Raw genomic sequence first — 23,128 nt, 5'->3', positions numbered from 1 at the left:
ATGTCATCAAACTGTAAGCTAACTTGCCAAAAGTCAGAGAGCAAAAATACTGTGCCATGGCCAACATTTAGCCACAGCTGTCCTCTAAATGATGCCCCGACATTCCCTTTCAGGATAGTTTATTCACAGATATAATCCAATCCTTAAGCTTTACATAAAAAACATAAACCAGCCAGGCCAGCTATTAAGGTCAGCAAAGGAAGGCTTGTTCCCTTCTGTTACCTGAGAGGCACACAGGACATGAAACCCCACAGCTATGATTTGCTTGCAGCCAGTGTGTGTGTGTGTGTGTGTGTGTGTGTGTGTGTATGGTTAAGTGACCAACCCAACTGATCAGCCGGTACATCTGATGCACACTGGCAATTTAGTCCTTTGAGAATGCCATGTCATAAATTAAATGAAAGTAGGTGCCAATCATCATGCTACTGAAAAACCTTAATAATAAATGGGGTCTTTGTAATGGTGCTAGATTTATTATCAAAAGATTACAATATAACATAATCAAAGCTGAAGTATTAACAGGATCTGTGGAAGGAGAGGTTGTTCTGATTCCAATACTTGATTTTTCCTCATCTGACATTGGCCTCCCATTTAAATTAATTCAAAGACAGTTTCCCATGATGCCAGCATTTGCGATGACTATTAATAAATCACAAGGACAAACTCTAGACAGAGTAGGAATATTCCTACCTGAACCCGTTTTCAGACATGGTCAGTTATATGTTGCTTTCTCTCAAGTTCGAAGAGCATGTGGCGTTTAAGTTGTAAATACTTCATCAGAAGGGAAATTAGTCAAGCACTCTTAAAGTGTTTTTACTCTTAATGTGGTATAAAGGGAGATACTAGAATAAGTTTAATCACTTTATCAGTCATTGTTTTTATCAATGTTGTTTTTATATCATGTTTTTGCTGTTATATCATGTTGTTATTGTTTATTTATTAACCAACTAGTAGCCCTGCACACGAATCCGTGCACCAGTAGGTCATTGTCACCCTCCTGTAGCTCTCCGCCCGCTGCCGCCCTCCTGTAGCTCCCTCCCCGCCCCATAGCTTGCTGCCCTGCCCCCTCCTGTGGCTCTCCACAGCCTGCTTGTACCTCGCTGGCCCACCCTCCTGCTGATCCGTGATCTGGTCATGACGCTCTTGGTTGTTAAGCCACAGGAAGTAATGGCTAATTAGCATATTCCCCTCTTATTATATAGGATTTCTATATTATTTTCATATACATTTTACTAATTTTCTTTCATCTCTGACACTTCCACTACAGAGGAAGAGTGAATAGCAATATTAAAATACTAGAGGCGCAGTGCAAGAAATTCTTGAGGGGACAATTTGCATATTAGGCTTTTATTATATAGGATTTCAGCTAATTAATTTCCTTTCAATGTGCACGAATCTGTGAGCTGGGCCACTAGTTATCCTTATCTAATAAAAGAGAAACATGGTAATTGGCGTACGACCGCTACCCTTCCCATTGGCTAATCAGGGCGATATGCAAATTAACTGCCAGCCAAGATGGCGGCCGGCAGCCAGGCAGCTTAAACTGAACATGAGGCTTGCTTGCTTCAGTGACAGAGGACTCCAACGTTCCCCGCTTGCCTTGCCGGCCTCTGAGCCAGCAGTTTGAACATTGTAACAAATATAGAAGCTAAACAAAACCCCAGAAACCTGCTTTCAGCGAGCCGGGATCTCAGAGCTGGAGTTGATACAGAGTTTCAATTATAGAACCTAAACAAACCAGATACCTACTTTCAGTAGCTGAGTCCTCAGAGCTGGAGCCAAGCCTCAGAGCTAAAGCTGGCCCAGAATAAAAAAAAGAAAAGAAAAAAGGAGCGGTTGGGAGCTTCAGTCCCAGCCTGAAAACAGCCCTCAGCCCCTCACCCACACTGGCCAGGCACCCCAGTGGGGACCCCCACCCTGAAGGGTGTGTGACCAGCTGCAAACAGCCATCATCCCCTCATCCAGGCTGGCCAGGCACCCCACCCTGATCCAGGACACCCTTCAGGGCAAACCAGCCGGCCCCACCCATGCACCAGGCCTCTATCCTATATAGTAAAAGGGTAACATGCCTCCCAGCACTGGGATCAGCGGAGCCGCAAAGCCTCCCGGCACCGGGATCAGTGTGACAGGGGGCAGCGCCCAAACCCCCTGATTGCCCTGCAGCTCTGTGTGTTACAGGGGGCAGGGCCACAACCTCCCTATCCGCTCTGCTCTGTTCGTGACAGGGGAAGGCGCCCCAACCCCCTGATCGGCCCTGCTCTGTGCCTGATAGTGGGGAGCTCCCCAAACCCCTGATCGCCCTGCAGCTCTGTGTGTGACAGGGTGCGGCGCCCCCCCCCCCCCCCCACTCCACGGGCCCTACTCTGTGTGTGACGGGGTAGAGCCATAACCCCCCCATTGGCCCTGCCCTGTGTGTGAGAGTAGCGGCGCCCCAACCCCCTGATCGGCCCTGCTCTGTGGGTGATAGAGGGCGGCGCCTCAACCCCCCCATCCCACGGGCCCTGCTCTGTGTGTGATGGGGTAGAGCCATAACCTCCCCATTGGCCCTGCCCTGAGTGTGACAGTGGCGGTGCCCCAACCCCCTGATCGGCCCTGCTCTGTGCGTGACAGGGGGCAGTGCCCCAACCCCGATTGGCCCTGCTCTGTGCGTGACAGGGGGTGGCGCCGCAAACTCCCCATCGACCCTGCTTTGAGTGTGACAGGGGGTGGTGCCCCAACCCCCCAATCGGCCGTACCCTGAGCATGACTAGGGGTGGCATCACAACCTCCAGATCCGCCCTGCTCTGTGCATGACAGGGGGCGGTGCCCCAACACCCCAATCTCCCCTGCTCTGAGCCCGACCAGGGGCTGCACCTAGGGATTGGGCCTGCCCTCTGCCACCCGGGAGCAGGCCTAAGCCAGCAGGTCGTTATTTCCCGAGGGGTCCCAGACTGCGAGAGGGCACAGGCTGGGCTGAGGGACTCCGCGCCCACCCCCCCCCCGCCCGCGTGCACAAATTTTTGTGCACCAGGCCTCTAGTACTATAATTTTTTTTTTTAATATATTTTATTGATTTTTTACAGAGAGGAAGGGAGAGAGATAGAGAGCTAGAAACATCGATGAGAGAGAAACATCGATCAGCTGCCTCCTGCACATCTCCCACTGGGGATATGCCCGCAACCCAGGTACATGCCCTTGACCGGAATCGAACCCGGGACCCCTCAGTCCACAGGCCGACGCTCTATCCACTGAGCCAAACCGGTTTCGGCTAGTACTATAATATTTTTGAAGAAAGGAATGACTCCCTGAATGGGGAGAAAAAGAGGAAGAAAGAAAAGTCAGAATGCTAAGCAGGGGCCCTGAGACTTTCAAGAAATAAGCCCTTTTCAAATCAGCACCCTTCAGGCTGGTCCTAGCAGCAGCTGTGGGAGGAGGGGAAGTCCCCCTGGCAGGAGGTTCAAACAGGCCTGGGGATTTCACAAGTGAAAGGAAGGCTCTGGCTTTTGCTTTGACAGTGAGTCAAGCTCTGTTCCCATCTAAACAGACCACACTGGCTCCCCAGCCCCAAGGGCGGAAGCGGGAGGGCGGGCGCACATGGACAGCCCCGCTGCTCCCAATGGCTTCTGCGCTCACGTCAGCGCGGGCTCCTGGGAGCAGGACGGGCGGCTCCCCGCTCCCTCCAGGGAACCGGACCAGCATCTGATGCAACAGCCTGAGAGCCCTGGCGCCGTTCCCAGGACTGTGAGAAACGCCTGCAAAATCTCACCCCGGGTTTCTATTTCTCCTAAAAGCCCTGTCTATCCATAAATGCCTTTTGCTGGGAGTTTTCTCTGTCCTTCTGCCCCGTCAGCATTGTACTTTCTCTCGTCTTCAGGACAACTTCCAAAAGGAGGCCTGGGCCACACGGCCTGCCCAGCGGCCATGGCCTCCGTTTCCCCGGGCAGGGCCGCCCCGGGGCTTCATAGGGAGCAGCTTACGACTGGACGGGGTCCCCCGCCCCGCCCCGCCCCTCTTAAGTCCCCCATCTGCTTGTCGAACATCAGTCCCTGTGCAGTATAAGGTCAGGCCTCGAGTGACGCCTAACTGACCCCAACACCTCCTTCCTTGTCCAAAAGGCCCTTGTCGCTGTCGCCGCAGCCCAGGGTCGCAGGGCCCTCCCAAGCCTCGCGTGGCGGCCTCCTCCCCAGTGACCAGGCCCTTCTGCAGCCATCATGCCCTTCGGCCTCCACCCAGGCTGGTGTGGAAACTGCAAAATGGGCCCCGCTCCCGGCGTTCCCCAAGGAAGCGCAGCCTTCTCTGGTTGGAGGCTGCGGGACCCGCAGGAGAGGGGAGGAGGGACCCCCAGGGGTACAGCCACTACCTTTCCCACGATGGGCTTCTCCCCGAGGGATCCGTGCAGGCAGCAGGGACACCAGCAGCTGCCAGAGAGCGGACGACGTGGGCCAGCGGCCAGCGGCTTCCCCACTGAAAGTTCTGGAAGTTGGTTGGCTGGGCATGCTCAGTGCGTGCCTCGGCCCCATTGGTTGGCTGGGCATGCTCAGTGCGTGCCTCGGCCCCATTGGTTGGCTGGGCATGCTCAGTGTGTGCCTCGGCCCCATTGGCTGGCTGGGCATGCTCAGTGCGTGCCCTGGCCCCATTGGCTGGCTGGGCATGCTCAGTACGTGCCTTGGCCCCCAGGGAGCCTGGCAGCGCTTTGCAGGCGCAGTGCGAAGCCAGGCTGGGATCTTTGGTTCGTTGGCTCCTTCTCTCACTCCTGTCTGCATGTCTACTGAGCACCTACTGTGTGCCAGGCCCTGTGCTCAGCGTAGATTCTCCAACGCCTCCCACCTTGTGGCAGAAAGAGATGTTAACCATCGGATTCCAGATAAACTTAACGTGGCCTCGGAAGTGGGCTGAACCAGGACAGGCGCGAGGTGGCATGAGAGCATATGGAAGAGGACCTGACCAAGTCTGAGGATCAAGGAAGTCTTCCCAGGGGACATGCCATCCTGGATATCTAAGGTGGGTAAGACTGCTAGGCAGTAGGGTAGGGAGACGGAGCAGGCACAGCATTGCAAGCAGGAAAACAGCATGAGCAGGAACCCTGCGACGGGAAAGAGCTTTGCCCCTTTAAGGATCGGAGGAAATAAAGGGTGATAGAGCAGTTACGCAAAAAGAGGCTGGAAAAGTGGGCAAGGGCAGACAGTGCTGGGCCTTAGTCTTTATTCTAAGAAGTTTTTGTCTTTCTTTGCTCAGAAAGAATGCCACTAACTCTATGATGCTTTGCAGTTAATAATGCACCGTTGCCATCATTTTAACAACCTGTGAGGTCAGTAATAGTTCTCCCAGCTGAGAGAACTGAGGCTTTAAAAAGTTAAGTATTTTGCACTGTCATTAGGTAGCAAAGCTGGACTTGAACCCACCTCCACCTTACGCATAGTCACAGTCATTACCAAAATTAAGCATAACCAAATGAATAAGCTGTATCACCACAGGTTTTCTTCAAAAAGATTTCAGTAATGTTGTATTTAAGCATTAATACTAGAAACTAGTCCAAAAATGAGCACCGCATAACAGAAAATGCTAATATTTGTTCCCCCCTTACTTTATAGCATGCATTCTCAATTGGGGATGTGGGGAATGTTGTCCTCAAGGGGACAAAATTGGTTCTTAGGGGGAGTAAGAAAAAAATCTTGGATATTAACAATGATTAGTGGCACACCAAAGTTCAACCCCACCCAACAAAATGTTACTTATTTCTTCATACTGTCATGTGTTGCTTAATGTGTTATTAGGCAATTTCATCATTGTTCAAACATCATAGTGCACTAAATACAAACCTAGATGATACTAGTACAGCCTCATATACACCTACGCCACAGGAGCACCTGGGAGATATTGCAGGTTCGGCTCCAGACCGCCACAAAACAGCAATAACACAGGCGAGTCATAATCTTTTTGCCAGTGAGGGACTTGTCTTCAGTTTGTAAAAAAATGCAACACCTGTTAAGTACAACAAAGCAAAGCCCAGCCCTGACCGGTTTGGCTCAGTGGATAGAGCGTTGGCCTGTGGACTGAAAGGTCCCAGGTTCGATTCCAGCCAAGGGCATGTACCTTGGTTGCGGGCACATCCCTAGTAGGAGGTGTGCTGAAGGCAGCTGATTGATGTTTCTCTCTCGTCGATGTTTCTAACTCTCTATCCCTCTCCCTTCCTCTCTGTGAAAAATCAATGAAATATATTTAAAAAAAAACAACAAAAAACAAAGCAAAGCCCAATAAAATGAAGTATGCTTGTACTAGTAGATTGTATAATCCTGTGGTCGGCAAACTGCGGCTCTTTGGCCCCTTAAGTGTGGCTCTTCCTAAGCTTTAGGAGTACCCTAATTAAGTTAATAGCAATGTACCTACCTATATAGTTTAAGTTTAAAAATTTTGGCTCTCAAAAGAAATATCAATCATTGTACTGTTGATATTTGGCTCTGTTGACTAATGAGTTTGCCGACCACTGGATAACCTATTGCTCCTATGCTACAAACTTGCACAGCATGTTACTATACTGAGTACTGTAGGTAATTATAATACAACTAGAGGCCCGGTGCACAAAAATTTGTGCACTCGGGGCGGAGGGGTGTCCCTCAGCCCGGCCTGTGCACTCTCTCAGTCTGGGACCCCTCGGGAGATAATGACCTGCTGGCTTAGGCCTGCTCCCGGGTGGCAGAGGGCAGGCCCAATCCCTAGGTGCAGCGCCTGGTCGGGCTCAGAGCAGGGCCAACTGGGGAGTTGGGGCGCTGCCCCGTCATGCACAGAGCAGGGTGGATTGGGAGGTTGCGATGCGACACTCAGTCACGCTCAGGGTAGGGCCGATTGGGGGGTTGGGGCACCGTCCCCTGTCACACTCAAGACAGGGTCGATGGGGAGGTTGCGGCGCCACCCCCTGTCACACACAGAGCAGGGCCAATCAGGGGGTTGGGGCGCTGCCCCCTGTCACTCACAGAGCAAGGCCCATCAGGGGGGTTGGGGCTCTGTACCCTGTCATGCACAGAGCAGGGCCAATCAGGGGGTTGGGGTGCTGCCCCCATCACGCACAGAGCAGGGCCCATCAGGGGGTTGGGGCTCCGCCCTCTATCACCCACAGATCAGGGCCGATCAGGGGGTTGGGGCGCCGCCATTCTCACACTCAGGGCAGGGCCGATGGGGAGGTTATGGCTCTACCTGTCACACACAGAGCAGGGCCGATCAGGGGGTTGGGGCACCGCAGCCTGTCATACTCAGAGCCGCAGGGCAATCAAGGGGTTGGGGAGCTCCCCCCTATCAGGCACAGAGCAGGGCTGATCAGGGGGTTGGGGCGCCTTCCCCTGTCAGGAACAGAGCAGGGCGGATAGGGAGGTTGTGGCCCTGCCCCCTGTAACACACAGAGCTGCAGGGCAATCAGGGGGTTTGGGCGCTGCCCCCTGCACACTGATCCCGGTGCCGGGAGGCTTTGCGGCTCCGCTGATCCCGGTGCTGGGAGGCATATTACCCTTTTACTATATAGGATAGAGGCCTGGTGCATGGGTGGGGCCGGCTGGTTTGCCCTTAAGGGTGTCCTGGATCAGGGTGGGGTGCCTGGCCAGCCTGGGTGAGGGGATGATGGCTATTTGCAGCTGGTCACACACCCTTCAGGGTGGGGGTCCCCACTGGGGTGCCTGGCCAGTCTGGGTGAGGGGCTGAGGGCTGAGGGCTGGCGGGTGACTGAAGCTCCCAACCGCTCCTTTTTTTTTTTTTTTTTTTTTTATTCTGGGCCAGCTTTAGCTCTGAGGCTCCAGCTCTTAGGCCTCCACTGCTGAAAGCAGGTTTCTGGCCTTTGTTTACCTTCTGTATTGGAAACAATGTTGCGATCCTGCTGGCTGAAGGCCGGCAACTAAAGCAGGTTTCTGGGGTTTTGTTTAGCTTCTATATTTGTAACATAGTTGCTTAGAGTTGTAGCTCAGAGGCCGGCAGCGGCAGGCGGGGAATGTTGGAGTCCTCCGTCACTGAAGCAAGCAAGCCTCATGTTTGCTTCCAGCTGCCTGGCTGCCGGCCGCCATCTTGGCTGGCAGTTAATTTGCATATCGCCCTGATTAGTCAATGGGAAGGGTAGCGGTCGTATGCTAATTACCATGTTTCTCTTTTATTAGATAGGATGGTAGGTATTTGTGTAAACACATCTACCCATAGGAAAGGTACAGTAAAAATACAGTATAAAAGATAAAATATAGTAGGTCTGTGTAGGACACTTATGAATGAAGTATGCAGAACTGGAAGTTTTTCTGGGTAAGCAGTTAGTGAATCTGAAGGCCCAGGGCATTACTGTACACTACTGTAGACTTTATAAGCACTGTACACTTAGACTACACTAAATTTATTTTTTAAACTTATTCAATAATAAGTTAACCTTGACTTACTATAATTTTCTGACTATAAATCTTTTAGTTTTAAACTTTTGACTCTTTTATAACACATTAAAATAGAAATACACAGTTTTACAAAGACCTTTTCTTTTTTTATATCCCTACTAGTAGCCCGATACATGAAGATTCGTGCAAGAATGGGCCTTCCTTCCCCAGGCTGCCAGCACCGCCTTCACTCTGGCCAGAGCCATCTTTCTGCCTTCCCACACTGCCCAGAGGCCTGGAGTGGCTAGGGCTGTTCGGAATGCCTGCGTCCCGCCCTGCCTACTCAGTGCCTGCTATGCAAATCAACCCACCATCTTTGTTGGGTTAATTTGCATACTCACTCCTGATTGGCTGTTGGGTGACGCAAAGGTATTGTCAATTTGCATCTTTCTCTTTTATTATTGTAGATTCTATAAGCATTTTTTCTATTAAAATTAACTTTTTAAAAATCTAAGACATAAATCTACCCTTAGCCTAGGCCAGTGGTCGGCAAACTGCGGCTTGTGAGCCACATGCGGCTCTTTGGCCCCTTGAGTGTGGCTCTTCCACAAAATACCATATGTGGGCGCGCATGTACAATGCGATTGAAACATTGTGGCCCATGCGCAGAAGTCGGTATTTTGTGGAAGAGCCACACTCAAGGGGCCAAAGAGCCGCATGTGGCTCGCGAGCCGCAGTTTGCCAACCACTGGCCTAGGCCTACACAGGGTGAGGATTATGAATATCATTATCTTCCACTTTCACATCTTGTCCCACTTAAAGGGAAAGTGTTCAGGGGCAATAACACGCATGGAGCTATCATCTCCTAGGACAACAGTGCCTTTTTTGGAACACCTTCTGGAGGGCCTGCCTGAGGCTCTTGAGGAGGTGTCACTCTTCAGAAATATGTCTATGTGGTTTGCTGGTTTGCTAGGTTTGTTGTTCACCACAAATTTGCTTGTAAGCAAACACTGCACCATGAACATTCCTCATGTCAACAAAAAGAAGACTTGAACCTTTGTAGATTAAAAAACAGAGAGAGTTTTTTTATTTTGACGTATTTGAGGACATATCCAAGAGCAGAGTTCCAAGATGCCTTTAAATAGTGCTCCAACTTTAGGAAAGTGATAAGATGCTTATATAGAAGCAGGAGGACAAAGAAAAAAATAGCTATACATCAGCCATTTTAGTTGCATGCATTCAAGGATTAACAGTTTTCTATTAGGTGAAGAGAATATGCAGACAAGGTAGGGTCATCAAGCACCTGGAGTTGGGGGTCATGGGAAGAAGTCTGGAAGCAATTATTTCTACATTTTTATCAGGATACAGAAAGAATAGGCACTGCCTTCTATAATCATTTATCTTTTTAATTGGAGCTGTTGGAAAGTGTACATGGCTGGTCTTTTGGATGGCCTTGGTTAGGAACTTACTATATTCCTTTGGTTATTGATCAAGTTGGAGCTGCTGCTTAAACACCCTTTCCTTTCTCGCTCTTTATTAATGAAAACCTTTTGGTGTTGAGGTCCATGTTTTCAAACGTTTTAAGGAACTTGCTAAGGTCTGCAAAAGCTTCTGCTAAACACTTCACTGAGTTTTCTTCTTTTTCTTTTTTCCTGTATTTTAATACAGGAAAATTATTAAATACAGGCAAAGAACTATGTACATCTTGCTGTAAAATGCTGCCCACAGCTATGGAAAAGGTGTCTGCCCCACTCTCTTTACTGTCCATGTCCTAGAAAACTCTTGTTTATGAATTGTCTCTTCACAGAGCAAGTCCACCACTTGCTGGGTTTCTCATTCTGAGGCTCAAAAACTTACAAAGTCTCAATCCAGCCTCTTGCCTTAACTGCTGCCAATAGGCCTTCATCACTTTGTCTTCCTGTTTGTTTGCAGGTTTGGCGTAAATTGTGTTAAGTGGAAAACTTGGCTCTCTGGGAATGGGAAAATTAGTGATTCCTAGTTTATGCATTTCTTTCTTGCCTTGCTTTTAGAATTGCACTTTTGGAGTTCCTTTAGACACTCAGAAATGTAGAGAGTTGTGTATATCAAGGGCCTATCAGCTTTATTCTTAATCTCATGGTTTTTGAAGAAGTCATTGGCCTTGAAATAATAGATGGCTTCATCCACAAAATCTGTGTCTTTTGTCTTTCTAAGGGCAGGTCCTTTGAACTGACTTCTGATGGGCAACAGTGCCATGTTTCCCAATGAGTTTGGTGTCAGAGTCCATGAGAGAAGAATGGTAAGCCGGCATCTTGATGTCTCCGAGTTTTCTGAGGTTTCTTTTTTTCTTCTTCAGCAGTTTTCTTGGCTCTTGCCTCCTTTGCTCAGCTAGGCTATCCAACAACTCCTCCTTCATCAGTTCCTCAGGAACAACTTCTTTGTGTGTGTGTGTGTGTGGGGGAGCATTTATTATTATTTTTTTAATACATTTTATTGATTTTTTACAGAGAGGAAGGGAGAGGGATAGAGAGTTAGAAACATCGATGAGAGAGAAACATTGATCAGCTGCCTTCTGCACACCCCCAACTGGGGATTTGCCTGCAACCAAGGTACATGCCCTTGACCGGAATCGAACCTGGGACCTTTCAGTCCGCAGGCCGACGCTCTATCCACTGAGCCAAACCAGTTAGGGCAGGAACAACTTCTAAGAGATCCTCGGTGTGATCCTCATCCACACCCAGGTTAAAGTAGTTTACAATCTCAACCACAGCCATGTTGACTTTTGCAATCTTTACACTACGATGTTACAACAGCTACAGCACTAGGTTATAGGAATTTTTCAGCTCCATTATAATTTTATTATAACATTATGTCATTATTATAACATATATGAAGGGACCACCTTCATATATGCGGTTCATCCTTGACCAAAAAAGCATTATGCAGTGCATGACTATTTAATTTTTTTCTTTAGGAAAAATTTAATTTACGAAGTAATTTTTTTCCTCACCCAAAGAAATGTTTATTGATTTAAGAGAGAGAGTAAGAGCCCAGCTGGTTTGGCTCAGTGGTTGAGCGTCGACCATGAACCAGAAATCATGGTTTGATTCCCGGTCAGCGGGTTGTGGCTTTGATCCCCAGTGTGGGGTGTGCAGGAGGCAGCCGATCAGTGAGAATCATTGATGTTTCTATCTCTCTCTCCCTCTCTCTTCTTCTCTGAGATCAATAAAAAAACATATTTTTAAAAGAGAGAGAGAAAAGTAGGGGAGGGTGGGAGTAAGGGGAAGAGATCAACCGAAGGACTTGTATACATGTATATAAGCCAAACCAATGGACATGGACAACAGGGGGATGGGAGCATGAGTTTGTGTGTGGGGGGGGGAGGTTGGGGGTTAATGGGGGGGATGAGGACACATTTGTAATACCTTAACTAATAATAATAAAAAAAATAAATAAATAAAAGAGAGAGAGAGAGAGAGAGAGAGGAAAAGAGAGAGAAAAACATTGATTGGTTGCCTCCTGTATGTGCCCCAAATGGGAATTGAACCTGCAACGTAGGTATGTGCCCTGACCAGGAATCAAACCCACAACCTTTTTGGTGTATGGGACAATGCTCTAACCAATTGAGCAACCTGGCCAGGGCATAATTTAATTTAAATTTAAGTTAATTTAAATTTAATTAATCTCAGGAGAGGCACTAATTTAAAAAAAAGTTGAGAAACATTGTTCTATAATAATGAACCTCCAAACTTTAGTGGATCACCAGAATAAAGGTCACATTTCTTAACCTGCCCCGCAGATAGATATGGCAGTGTGACTAAGTTCTGGCTTATGGGAGATGATGGAAAGTGACGAGTACTGTGGGAAGAGCTCAGGAGATTTATCTCAGTGCAGTGGCAGATGCAATGGCGTGAGCGCACTCCGCCTATACAAGCTTCCTCTGCACACCAGGAAGTGGCAGCGCCCGCCTGAGCAAGCCCCCTAGAGCCCCTACATAGTACCCTGATCTTTCCTACCATTGGTTGCCCTAAGGATGGTGTAAACTTCTGATTGGTCCAAAAAGTTATATATGTTGCTGCACTTACACAATAAAGTCAGATCTGCGTCTTTGAACCTGGTCTCCTGAGTCGGGCATGCTTCGTTAGGACTCCGTCGGCCTCACCCCCGCGGGACCCCCTGCCTCAGAGTACAATCCCAGGATGGGTCTAAAAATGAGGAACAATCCCTTTTCCGCCTTCCCACCATCCTGTACTTGGAAAGCAGACATGGTGTCAAAGCCCCTTGGGCCATATGCAAGAGGGCAGCAACCTGGAGATGGCAGTGAATCAATGAGATAGAACCTAGGAGACTTCATGGAGCAGAACCACCATACACACTCTAATCAACCTGCCTCTTTCAAGGAGAAATGCATATATCTTAATTAGCCACTATTAATTTGGGTCTCCATTACATGCAACTGATCCCTTACTCTTTTTTTCTTTTTCTTTTTTTTTTGAGAGAGAGAAAGGAAGAGAGAGAAACATCGATATTAGAGAGAAACATCAATTGGTTGCCTCCTGTACACACCCCCAGAGGGGATCAAACCAGAAACCTGGGTATATGTCCTGAGAATTGAACCTACAACCTTTCAGTGTACAGGGACAATGCTTCAAGCAACTGAGACACACCAGCCAGAGCATTACTCTATTTTTATTTTTTAATTATTATGGTAAAAAAATGCATAACATGAAATTTACAATTTTAACCATTTCTAAGTGTACAGTTCAGTAGTCTTAAGTATATTCACATTATACAACAGATCTCTAGAACTTTTTCATTTTTCAACACTGAAACTCTAAAACCTACTAAAGACTAATTTCACCTCACCCTCTTCCCAATCCCTTGGCAGCAGCCTTCCTATCTTCTGCTTCTAGATTTGACTTTAAATACTTCAGATGAGTATTTCTCCTTTTGTGACTGGCTTATTCCACTTAGTATAATCTCTTCAAAGTCCATCCATGTTGTAGCATGGGACAAGATTTCCTTCTTTCTTAAAGCTGCTTAAAGTTTCATTGCTTGTTCTTATACCACGTTCTTCATCCATTCATCTGTCAGTAGACATTTGGGTCACTTCACCTTTGCAAATAAGGCTGTTGTGAATAATGCTACCATGAATATGGGTTAGCAAATTTCTCTTTGAGATCCTTCTTTGAATTCTTTTGGGCCTATTCCCAGAAGTGGAATTGCTGCATCATATGGTCATTCTATTTTTAATGTTTTGAGGAGCCTCCCTATTCTTTTTCATAATGGAAGCACTATTTTACATTCCCACCAATAGTGCACAAGGGTTCCACCTTCTCCAACAGTTGTTATTTTCTAATTTTTGATAGTGGCATCCTGATGAATATGAGGTATATCATTGTGGTTTTGATTTGCATTTCCCTGTCTTTTATAATTATGATGTTGAACATTTCATGTGCTTATTGGCCATTTCTATATCTTCTTTAGAGAAATGTCTATTCAAATTTCTCTCCCTTTTTAAAATCAGGTTTGTTGTTGCTGCTGTTGCTATGTTGTAGAATTTTCTTATAAATTCTAGGCCAGTGATGGCGAACCTTTTGAGCTCGGCGTGTCAGCATTTTGAAAAACCCTAACTTAACTCTGGTGCCGTGTCACATATAGAAATTTTTTGATATTTGCAACCATAGTAAAACAAAGATTTATATTTTTGATATTTATTTTATATATTTAAATGCCATTTAACAAAGAAAAATCAAACAAAAAAATGAGTTCACATGTCACCTCTAACTCGTGTGTCATAGGTTCGCCATCACTGTTAGGCATTAACTCCTAATCAGATATATGTTTTGCAATTATTTTCTCCCATTCCATAGGTTGTTTTTTCACTCTGTTGATTGTTTTCTTTGATACAAGCAAAGAAGTTTTTAAGTTTGATGTAGTCCCATTTGTCTATTTTCAACTGATCCCTTATTCTATAACTAATTCAACCATTAAAAATAACAATAGCCCTAACCGGTTTGGCTCAGTGGATAGAGAGTCAGCCTGCAGACTCAAGGGTCCCAGGTTCGATTCCGGTCAAGGGCATGTACCTCGGTTGCGGGCACATCCCCAGTAGGGAGTGTGCAGGAGGCAGCTGATCCATGTTTCTCTCTCTTTGATGTTCCTAACTCTCTATCCCTCTCCCTTCCTCTCTGTAAAAAAAAAAAAATCAATAAAATATATTTTTTAAAAAATAACAATAAACTGTAGCAGCGATGGCATAAAAAACAAAGGAAGCTTATCACAGTAGGAAATGACCTGGTCCTGGAGGAAATTATCATAGGTTAAGAAAAAATAAGTCAGCCATATATTATATAAATAGTAAGGAAATTGGAAGAGTGTTTTACTTATCTGGACTTCAGTATTTCCCATCTGGAAACCACATTTCCAACTCTTGTTGTATGATATCATTATATAACCTATTCTTCATCCTAGGTGAGCAGCTGTGAGTGTACTAAAGGCTGCCAGTGATACTGGTTTCACATCCCTTACTATAAACCACCCATTTATGTGAAATGGACATAAATCATGCAGAAATTCCCTTGGATCTGAGAGTAGGGTTTCCCCTAGAACAATTGTTTGTGGGCAGTTTAGCTAGATCAGCTAAGAATACTAGCCAATCAGAGTTTCGGAGGGAAAATGTTTTCCTATATAAATATGATTTTCAATAGCATGTTCTCTAAAGAATTTCCCAGGCTTGAATTCCAATAGAGGAGTGACTCAGTAGAACTCCATTCTACCGCTATGAAGAAAAGTGGTGTTTCTCTCCTTTTGGGTATCATCTTCCTGACTCTGATTGAAGTTCAAGGTAAGGGGTTCTGATTCACATTAGGTTAATAAACTCAGAGATGTAAATGGCTATAAAAAGCCTCTTGAATTGCCCAGTAGAGGTGATTGCATGCATCAGAAAGTGATGAGTCACTCATAAAAGCTCATTGATGTCGTTGATTATCCCAAGTTCCTATCTTAGACTTGCCAAATCAAAAAAGTCTTCTCAGTCTTGGTGTTTGAACTCCTGGCATGTTGTAAATGTTCAATAAATGTTTATTGAACTGTAGATAATGAGATTAAAGACTCTAGAGTTATTTTTTTACCCTAATATTTTTTCTTGATAAGTATTACTCTGCTTAATCAATTAAAGATCCAATAATCAGAGACATTGTTTTTAACTTGTTTCCTGTTGGCCTTTGTTACCTTAAGCAAATTAGTGAACTTTTCTAGACTTCAGTTTCCTCAGCTGAAAAATGGATATTTTATAGTTATGATTTTTCTACCTCATGATGTATGGCATATAGTAAGCACTAAGTAAATATATGATATATGTTGAATAAATAAAAGAATTAAGGAATGAAGATAGTGTATTTTAAAGAATTTCCAAAAGTTTAAAGCACTATTGAAAAGCAAGGCAGTGAGGAGGAGGAGGATGGTGGTGGTAACTGGTTATTATATGTACAGGTTTCTGTCTAAATCAACACCAACTGCAAGGTCATGTAATAAAATGGCTTTGGAAATTGCTTAGGAAACTGTGGCCCACATAGCACCCATGAATTAGGTATCCATGTGTCTGACCTGCAATAGGCATTTATTAAATATTGTGAAAATCTTTTTTCCTAAGGTTGTAGAATATGGTAGTTAAGAGCAATGCCTTTGGATTCAAACTCTTTCCCTGCCCCCTAAAAGCTGAATGCCTTTGTTCTTTACTTCTTTGAACTTGAGCTTCTTTGTCTATAAAATGAAAGTGATACCTACTTCAAAGTTTGTGGTAATAATTATTAGAAACTCAGGAAATGATAGTAATAACCATGATTAAGTCAAATGTATCATTTTGATGGATCACCTAAATTGAGACATTGCCCTAAACCAGTGTGTGCTAACCATTCCCTTTCTCTTAGGAGTCCCAATAATGAAGAAAGGACGCTGTTTCTGCATCAACACCAACCAAGGGATGATCCACCTAAAATCCTTAAAGGACCTTAAACAGTTTTCCCCAAGTCCTTCTTGTGAGAAAACTGAAATCATGTAAGTAAAATCTCATCCAACATGCATGCATCTTATTGGCAGGAACATTAAATTTAGTGTGAGTATTACCCTTGGAATGCTTGCCTATACAGACACTTAAAATTCAGATTGTTGCTCCTCTGCAAATCTTGCCTACTTCTTGCTTTTCTAAAAAACAAACAAACCCCAAAACAAACAAATAAAACAAGCCAACAACCAACAAGTAATTTCTGGTGGGGGTTAGGAACAAAGACATATCACAAAAGTAATATATGTTCATTGGAGAGAATGTTTAATGCAGATAACCTAAAAGAAAAAAAAATAAATATTATTTATAATGCTACCATCCAGTGACAAATGCTGTTAATCTCTTGGTATGTGGTTTTCCAGATCTCTCTCATTTGCTTTGTGTGTACATATATAGACACGAAAAATATATACATATATTTATAAATATAATATATATGCACACAAAAATAAAATCATACCCTACATACTGTTTTTTCATTAATACTATATCATGAACGTTTCTTCATGTCAGTACATCTTCTGTCATAATACCATCTTTTTCTGATAATGTCATTTTTAATGGTCAAATTATATTCCCATCGTATGCATGTATCATAATCTGTATAACCAATGCTAATTGTAGGTTATTTTCTATTTTTTCCTATTGAAATCAAACTCTTATTATGGCAATATTGTGTCTTGAATTCTTTCCTACTAATAATACCTTTCTAGAGATTAGAATTGATAAGTTAAAGTACATGTATACTTAAGTCTTTTGAAGCCTAAATCGAGAATGATATATAGACTGGCTATTCTTATTCTCAGATTATATTGATAAATTAAAGAAAAAAAATCTTTGAATTATTCAAGGAGAGTATGCTGTAATTTATCAAAATTCAAACAGTCTGTTAATCTTAGGATAACATTTTATTATGTTTTAAGTAGTTTCATTAGAAAATTTGGCAAAATTTATGCTGATTTTCATTGTTTCGGGGGGGGGAAAGTAGGTATATTGACAACATTTCTATTTTTCTTCTTCAGTTAAGCTTAAATAGCTATTTCTAGGACAAAATAATATCATCTTTAGATATGTTTCTCTCACTGCATACACCTGTGGGATTTTTAAATTTATGGTTATGTGCTATCCTAGAAATTTATCTAAGTCTCTCATTCGATTAAAAAGGAAAAAAGACTGGGATTCTCAGATGCTTATAGTGATGACACAAGTACACTCTAATTGGGAAATTGAATTCTGAGGATAAGATGAAGCATTTAAATTATTAAAAGTTAAAATATTTTTTAAAAAGTTAAAATCTTGTTGCTATTACCTTGGCAGCGCTACAATGAAGAATGGGACTCAAACATGTCTAAACCCAGATTCAACAAATGTGAAAAAATTGATGAAAGAGTGGGAGAAACAGGTTGGTGAAAAGAAGGAACAATTTTTTTTTTCCCTTAGAAATTAACTTTGGAAGACAAAGAATCTATGTAGTTCCTTTAAAGGTACATTTTAAAAAATTCTTATTATTGTATTCCTGTTTTGTTACTAGAATGATGTCCTCACTTTGGTATCCTATCTGATAAAGAGGGGATATGCTAATTGACCCTTGTGCCATCACAAATATGGTGGCACCCACAGCCAATAAGGAGGGAATATGCTAATTGACTGCCCTGCCCTCAAAGATGGCAGCACCCACAGCCAATAAGGAGGGGATATGCTAATTGCCTACACTGCCCTCAAAGATGGTGGCATCCACAGTCAATAAGGAGGGAATATGCTAATTGACTGCCATGCCCTCAAAGATGGCGATGCCCAGTCCCTTCAGCCCCGCGGGGCAGCAGGTGTGCGACAAGGTCGGGCCCAGGCAGGCCCAGCCTTGCCGTGTGCCTGCCTCTGGAGTCCCCCAGTCCCCTCAGCCACCCAGCTGCCCAGGGCCCGCCCAAGGTGCAGGCAAGCCTCGGATGGCAGCTGCCCAGCCACCCAGGGCCACCAGCAGCTCAGGTAACCAGAGCCGGCTGAGGATTGCGCTGCCAGCAGTGGCAGCCTCAGAGGTGTGATGGGGTGTCGCCTTCCCCTGGTCGCCAGGTTGCCTCCCACCCCTGAGGGCTCCTGGACTGTGAGAGGGGGCAGGCCAGGCTGAGGGACACCCCCCCCCTCCCCGCTCCAGTGCTTGAATTTTCATGCACTGGGCCTCTAGTATAGTTATATTCCTGCATAGAGTATCACTTGTCTATCGCACCACTAGAATGTGGGTTCCATGAGCAAAGGGAGCTTATCTTTCTTATATAACACAATGAATGTGTATTTAAATGAATAGTAGACACTGAGAATAGAAAGGTAATAAGATAGTACCATCCTGCTATAGCAAATATTCTAACAATAAATTAAAGCACAATTTCATATATTAAATAAAAATATGTACAAGAATCTTAAAGAAAGAGTAAGTAATTTTGCTGAAGGGAGGGGCAGGGAGAAACTATTAAGGAAGACTTTTCATAAAAGGTGACATTTGATTTAGGTCTTGAAGGATAAGTAGTTCACCACGAGGGCAAGGACATCATGAAAGATAGAATCATGAGAGAGCTTGCTGTGTTCAGGGAGCCTCTAGTAACGTGGGTGGAGTTTGTATGGAGGGAATTAAGGGATTAGGTAAAAGAGTAGACCAGGACAGAGTGGGAAGAAACCTGTATGACATGCTAAGGAATTATGTCTGAAGAGGGACACAGAATATGTAGTTGGGAGTGTAGCTTTTGGAGTCTGATAGACAGTGGTTCTGCCACATACTAGCTATGCAACTTTAGGCAAGTCGCACTCTCTGAGCCTCAGTCTCCCCATAGGTAAGAAGTAGATGATACTTAAGTAGATTTAAGTATATATGTACTTTAACTTAGCAATTCTATCCTCCAACATCAGGAGTTGTACTTGGGACAGTTAGGTCATAAGCAAGATTGGAGTGAGGGTAGTAATGAGCCAGGAGAATGGACAAAAGAAGACCAATTAGAAGGCTGTTGCCTCCTCCTCAAAGTGGATGAAGTAGAAAGAATTAAAAAGAGCTCCTTTGAGAGTAAAGCACTTTAAACCTGTTTTGAGGATGAAGAAGGACCACAGTCTAGAGCAGCCATGGGCAAACTATGGCCCACGGGCCGGATCCGGCCCGTTTGAAATGAATAAAACTAAAAAAAAAAAAAGACCGTACCCTTTTATGTAATGATGTTTACTTTGAATTTATATTAGTTCACACAAACACTCCATCCATGCTTTTGTTCCGGCCCTCTGGTCCAGTTTAAGAACCCATTGTGGCCCTCGAGTCAAAAAGTTTGCCCACCCCTGGTCTAGAGAGTTCAATTATAATATAAGAAAGGGAAAATGGTAAGATGAAGAAACAATGTCTTCCCCCCCCCCCCTCTTTGCAGGTCAGCCAAAAGAAAAAGCAAAAGAAAGAGAAAAAAAACATCAAGAAAGCAGGGAATTCAAAAAGTTAAACGATCTCCATGTCCTCATCAAAAGAAGACTATATAATTGACAGCTTTACCGACAAATATTTTCTGTTTAAAAGGTTCTTCTTAATTATACTGAAATAATTCCAGCACCTTAATCCATCAGCTTGTTGATCTGACTAGAAATTATAAAGCATCATTATGAAATTGTAATTGAAGCTAAAAAGTAGCTTTCAAAATCCAAATGTTAAGAATTGTTAGAGGCCATAGTTTGTCTTATTCTTCCGCCTATAGCCAGCTGAATTTCATCATGTTTAAGAGCAGGATCTTAGTAACACCCACATGTGGACAGATGGCCACACAACAGCTCATACACAACAGCTGCCTGGGAGAGCAGCCTTAGGCTTCCAAGACCACAGCCTGCAGCTTTCAGAGCGTATTCTGAAGCACATGTCAGCAAGTGCCAGCTTGTCAGCTTGCTGATAAGCCAAGCAGTTTGGAATTGAGCTGGACCTCACTAAGCTGCCATGGCCATCAGCATCTGTATTTGAATCCGCCTACGGGCCTCACATGCAATGTATCTGAGAGGTAAATGCTGGTAGTTTCTGGGAACCAACACTGGAGAACACTAGCACTTAGCTTTCAGAACCTTCTATCTCACTTTTGAGGCCATATGACTCCATCTTACCTGCCCAGGCTGCCCACTTTGTTTCTGTTGTTCCCCTTTGCCTCAGTCAAGCCAGTCCCTCACTGTCCTACCACAGTTCAGTGCCTGCCTCCTCTACTGTGCTGACCTCTCTTCTCATTATTTCCCCAACACCCCACAGGAATGCCTTCTCCCCACTCATCTTCACTTTACCCAGGCTTCACGATTCAATTCAATCCTGCCTCTTAAATAAAACCTTCTGGACACTCAGATTATCTTAAAACCCTATTTCACATGTGCTCCACACCACACAGGTGAGCACTTACTTATTTTCTAATTTTTTTGTGTGTTTTTTCTATCTCTCCAGCTCCTTAAGGGCAGGAGCCAAGTTTATTTCCCTGAATCTGCCACCAGTGCCTCATATACTCTGGGACTAGATTTTGAATGATTTCTTAATTGCAGTTGTTACACGTAGGAGGGAAGCCAGGCCATCCCCTCAGAGCAGGAGCTGGCTATCTATAGCAAGATTCAATATTGAGTAACCCCTGGGTAAATTCATTATCTTCAGGCCATTATCCCTGAAAGCACCCGGGGTGATGCAACATCCTTGTCTTATGACAGGATGTTAACTTGGCCTCTTGAGCAGATAAGAAGGAAATGTTTAACCATTTATGGAAGTTCTGAACTGTTTTCATAAAATATACAGGGTACCTAGAATCACAGAATCTTACAATGGGAATCTTACAAGGAGCTTTAGAAATCAACCAGTGTCAAAACCTTCTCCACCCCATGCAAATTCCTTCAGTACAATTCCTGACAAGCCTCGGTTTTCTATGATATGACAAGAAAGCCGCCAACATCCTTTTGAAAACTCATTTTATGCTGAAACCGGTTTGGCTCAGTGGATAGAGCCTCGGCCTGCAGACTGAAAGGTCCCAGGTTCGATTCTGGTCAAGGGCATGTACCTGGGTTGCGGGCATATCCCCAGTAGGAGATGTGCAGGAGGCAGCTGATCGATGTTTCTCTCTCATCGATGTTTCTAACTCACTATCTCTCTCCCTTCCTCTCTGTAAAAAATCAATAAAATATATTTAAAAAAAAACACCTCATTTTAGGTAAATATGAATGTCCTTGTCATTAAACTTTTCTCAGAGTTGGTAAAATATTGTGATTACTGATTATTTCACCAGGTCTCGTGAAGAAAGGTGATATTAAGATACCAAGAGCTGGAGGGAGCAGCAAATTCTGTTAGAGGAGACAAGACTGGTGCTCACATAGCTTCCGCCGGGCTTGGAAACTCTCTTAAAGAGGAGGCTTGGTGAACTGTGTAGGACAGGATGTCTTTTGCCAGAATTTAAACAAATGCCTTCCTGCAAATTTTGTTACTCCTTACCCAACAGATGATTTTCAGTGCTGCCCAGTGGTGATCCCACCCAAGCAATATCTGATCTAATCATGAAACTCTAGCTCCTTCCATGTACATCCTTGAAAAACCTAAATGTTCCCTAATTTGAGAGTTTGTGAACCAATTACTACACAACTCACAGGTAAAGTGTAGTGTATAACTAATAATCAGAAACCACATTTTATAACATATAAGTGCATGATATTCATCATTTACATATACATGTATACTCTCTAAGCAAATAAGTTCAAAGCAGTATTAGCATATATACCTTATACTCTGAAATAATTTCTTTGTTAAAAGATGGTATCAATAAATGAACCATTAATCAGAAAACAAGTCTTGTTTTAATGTCTTGAACATACACTTCAACTATTGCATGCTTAACAGTAGTTCTCACATGTCTTTATTGATTTGCTTTCATCTCAGATAAAGGATAATGGAGATAAAGACTTGGAAGCCCTTTAAAGGGCTCTTTGGGGACAGAAAAAAAAAATATGGAAAATGTGACAACAATGCCTTATTATAACAACATTGATGGATAAGAGTTACGTGAAATGGAATTTATTGTCTAATTCTGAAGGATAGTCCTAGCCCAATCAGATGTATCCTGAGGAAACAAAAAAAGTCCTCTTTTACATATTCTGAAAGCACATATGTTTAAATATTATAAAGTCATAAGTAGCTATGGTGGATATCTAAATAAGCATAAGATACTTACGAGTGCAGAAAATTTGGGCTGGAGATATTATGTAGTGTGGACTCTAAGAAGGTTGAATGTGGACAAAAAATATCAGTGAGGTACACTGAGAGGCCAGACAGGTGTGACATTTGGGCAGCTGCGGACATGACTACCTACACGGGCCTTAACCTGAAAGATAGGATTCTAGATTCTGAGATACCTGGTTTAAGCTCAAAAGCCCACCACTTACTGGCTGTGTGACCTTGGCTCACCCATACTATTTAACCTCCCCATGCACCAGTGTCCTCATTCAGGGCTGTTGTGAGGAATAGGCCCAGCATAGATCTTGGTGCTGAGGAAGCACTTAGTGTCAGTTCCACCCTTCTCTGACTATTTACTTCTGCCGCGCCTTCTTCACAACAAACGGTGTTCCACATCTCACACTCGGGGATGCTTCCAGGACTAAAAATATATGTTGGAGAAGAGATTAAAAGCCTGCCTGACCAGTTTTTCATATCTATATTTTTATACTCAAAGTCCAGGCTATCCTTGTCTCTTTCCTGGGCTACCATAATAGTTTCCCTGCTGCCCCTTTTCTTCAAGTTTAATTTTCCTTCCTT

At 44.2% G+C, this 23,128-nt stretch overlaps 2 protein-coding genes and 1 pseudogene across 3 annotated transcripts in view; 1 reads left to right on the top strand and 2 right to left on the bottom strand.

Annotated features, from left to right (window-relative positions):
• The window catches only part of ART3 (ADP-ribosyltransferase 3 (inactive)), a 117,381-nt gene extending 112,960 nt beyond the window's left edge, over window positions 1-4,421 (bottom strand). Inside the window, exon 1 of one of the 2 annotated variants that reach the window (XM_036336951.1) lies at window positions 4,340-4,421. The gene's annotated coding sequence lies outside the window, so the exon portion shown is untranslated. The remainder of the gene's footprint in view (window positions 1-4,339) is intronic. The other variant, XM_036336961.1, reaches the window with a different exon arrangement.
• Window positions 4,422-10,069: 5,648 nt separating this feature from the next.
• On the bottom strand, window positions 10,070-10,602 carry LOC118653408 (annotated as a pseudogene).
• A 4,414-nt stretch (window positions 10,603-15,016) lies between these two features.
• Window positions 15,017-21,584, top strand: CXCL9 (C-X-C motif chemokine ligand 9). Its single transcript, XM_036336864.1, is given in 5 exon segments — window positions 15,017-15,138; window positions 16,223-16,349; window positions 17,674-17,758; window positions 19,752-19,805; window positions 19,807-21,584. Coding segments are annotated over 5 exon segments (381 nt in total). The 5' UTR covers window positions 15,017-15,074; the 3' UTR covers window positions 19,858-21,584.
• Window positions 21,585-23,128: the final 1,544 nt, after the last annotated feature.

Source organism: Myotis myotis, unplaced genomic scaffold (genome assembly GCF_014108235.1).
Source record: "Myotis myotis isolate mMyoMyo1 unplaced genomic scaffold, mMyoMyo1.p scaffold_m19_p_1, whole genome shotgun sequence".
NCBI classification, from domain to species: Eukaryota; Metazoa; Chordata; class Mammalia; order Chiroptera; family Vespertilionidae; genus Myotis; species Myotis myotis.
Note: the sequence above shows the minus strand (reverse complement) of the source record. Positions and strands in the feature narration are given on the sequence as shown.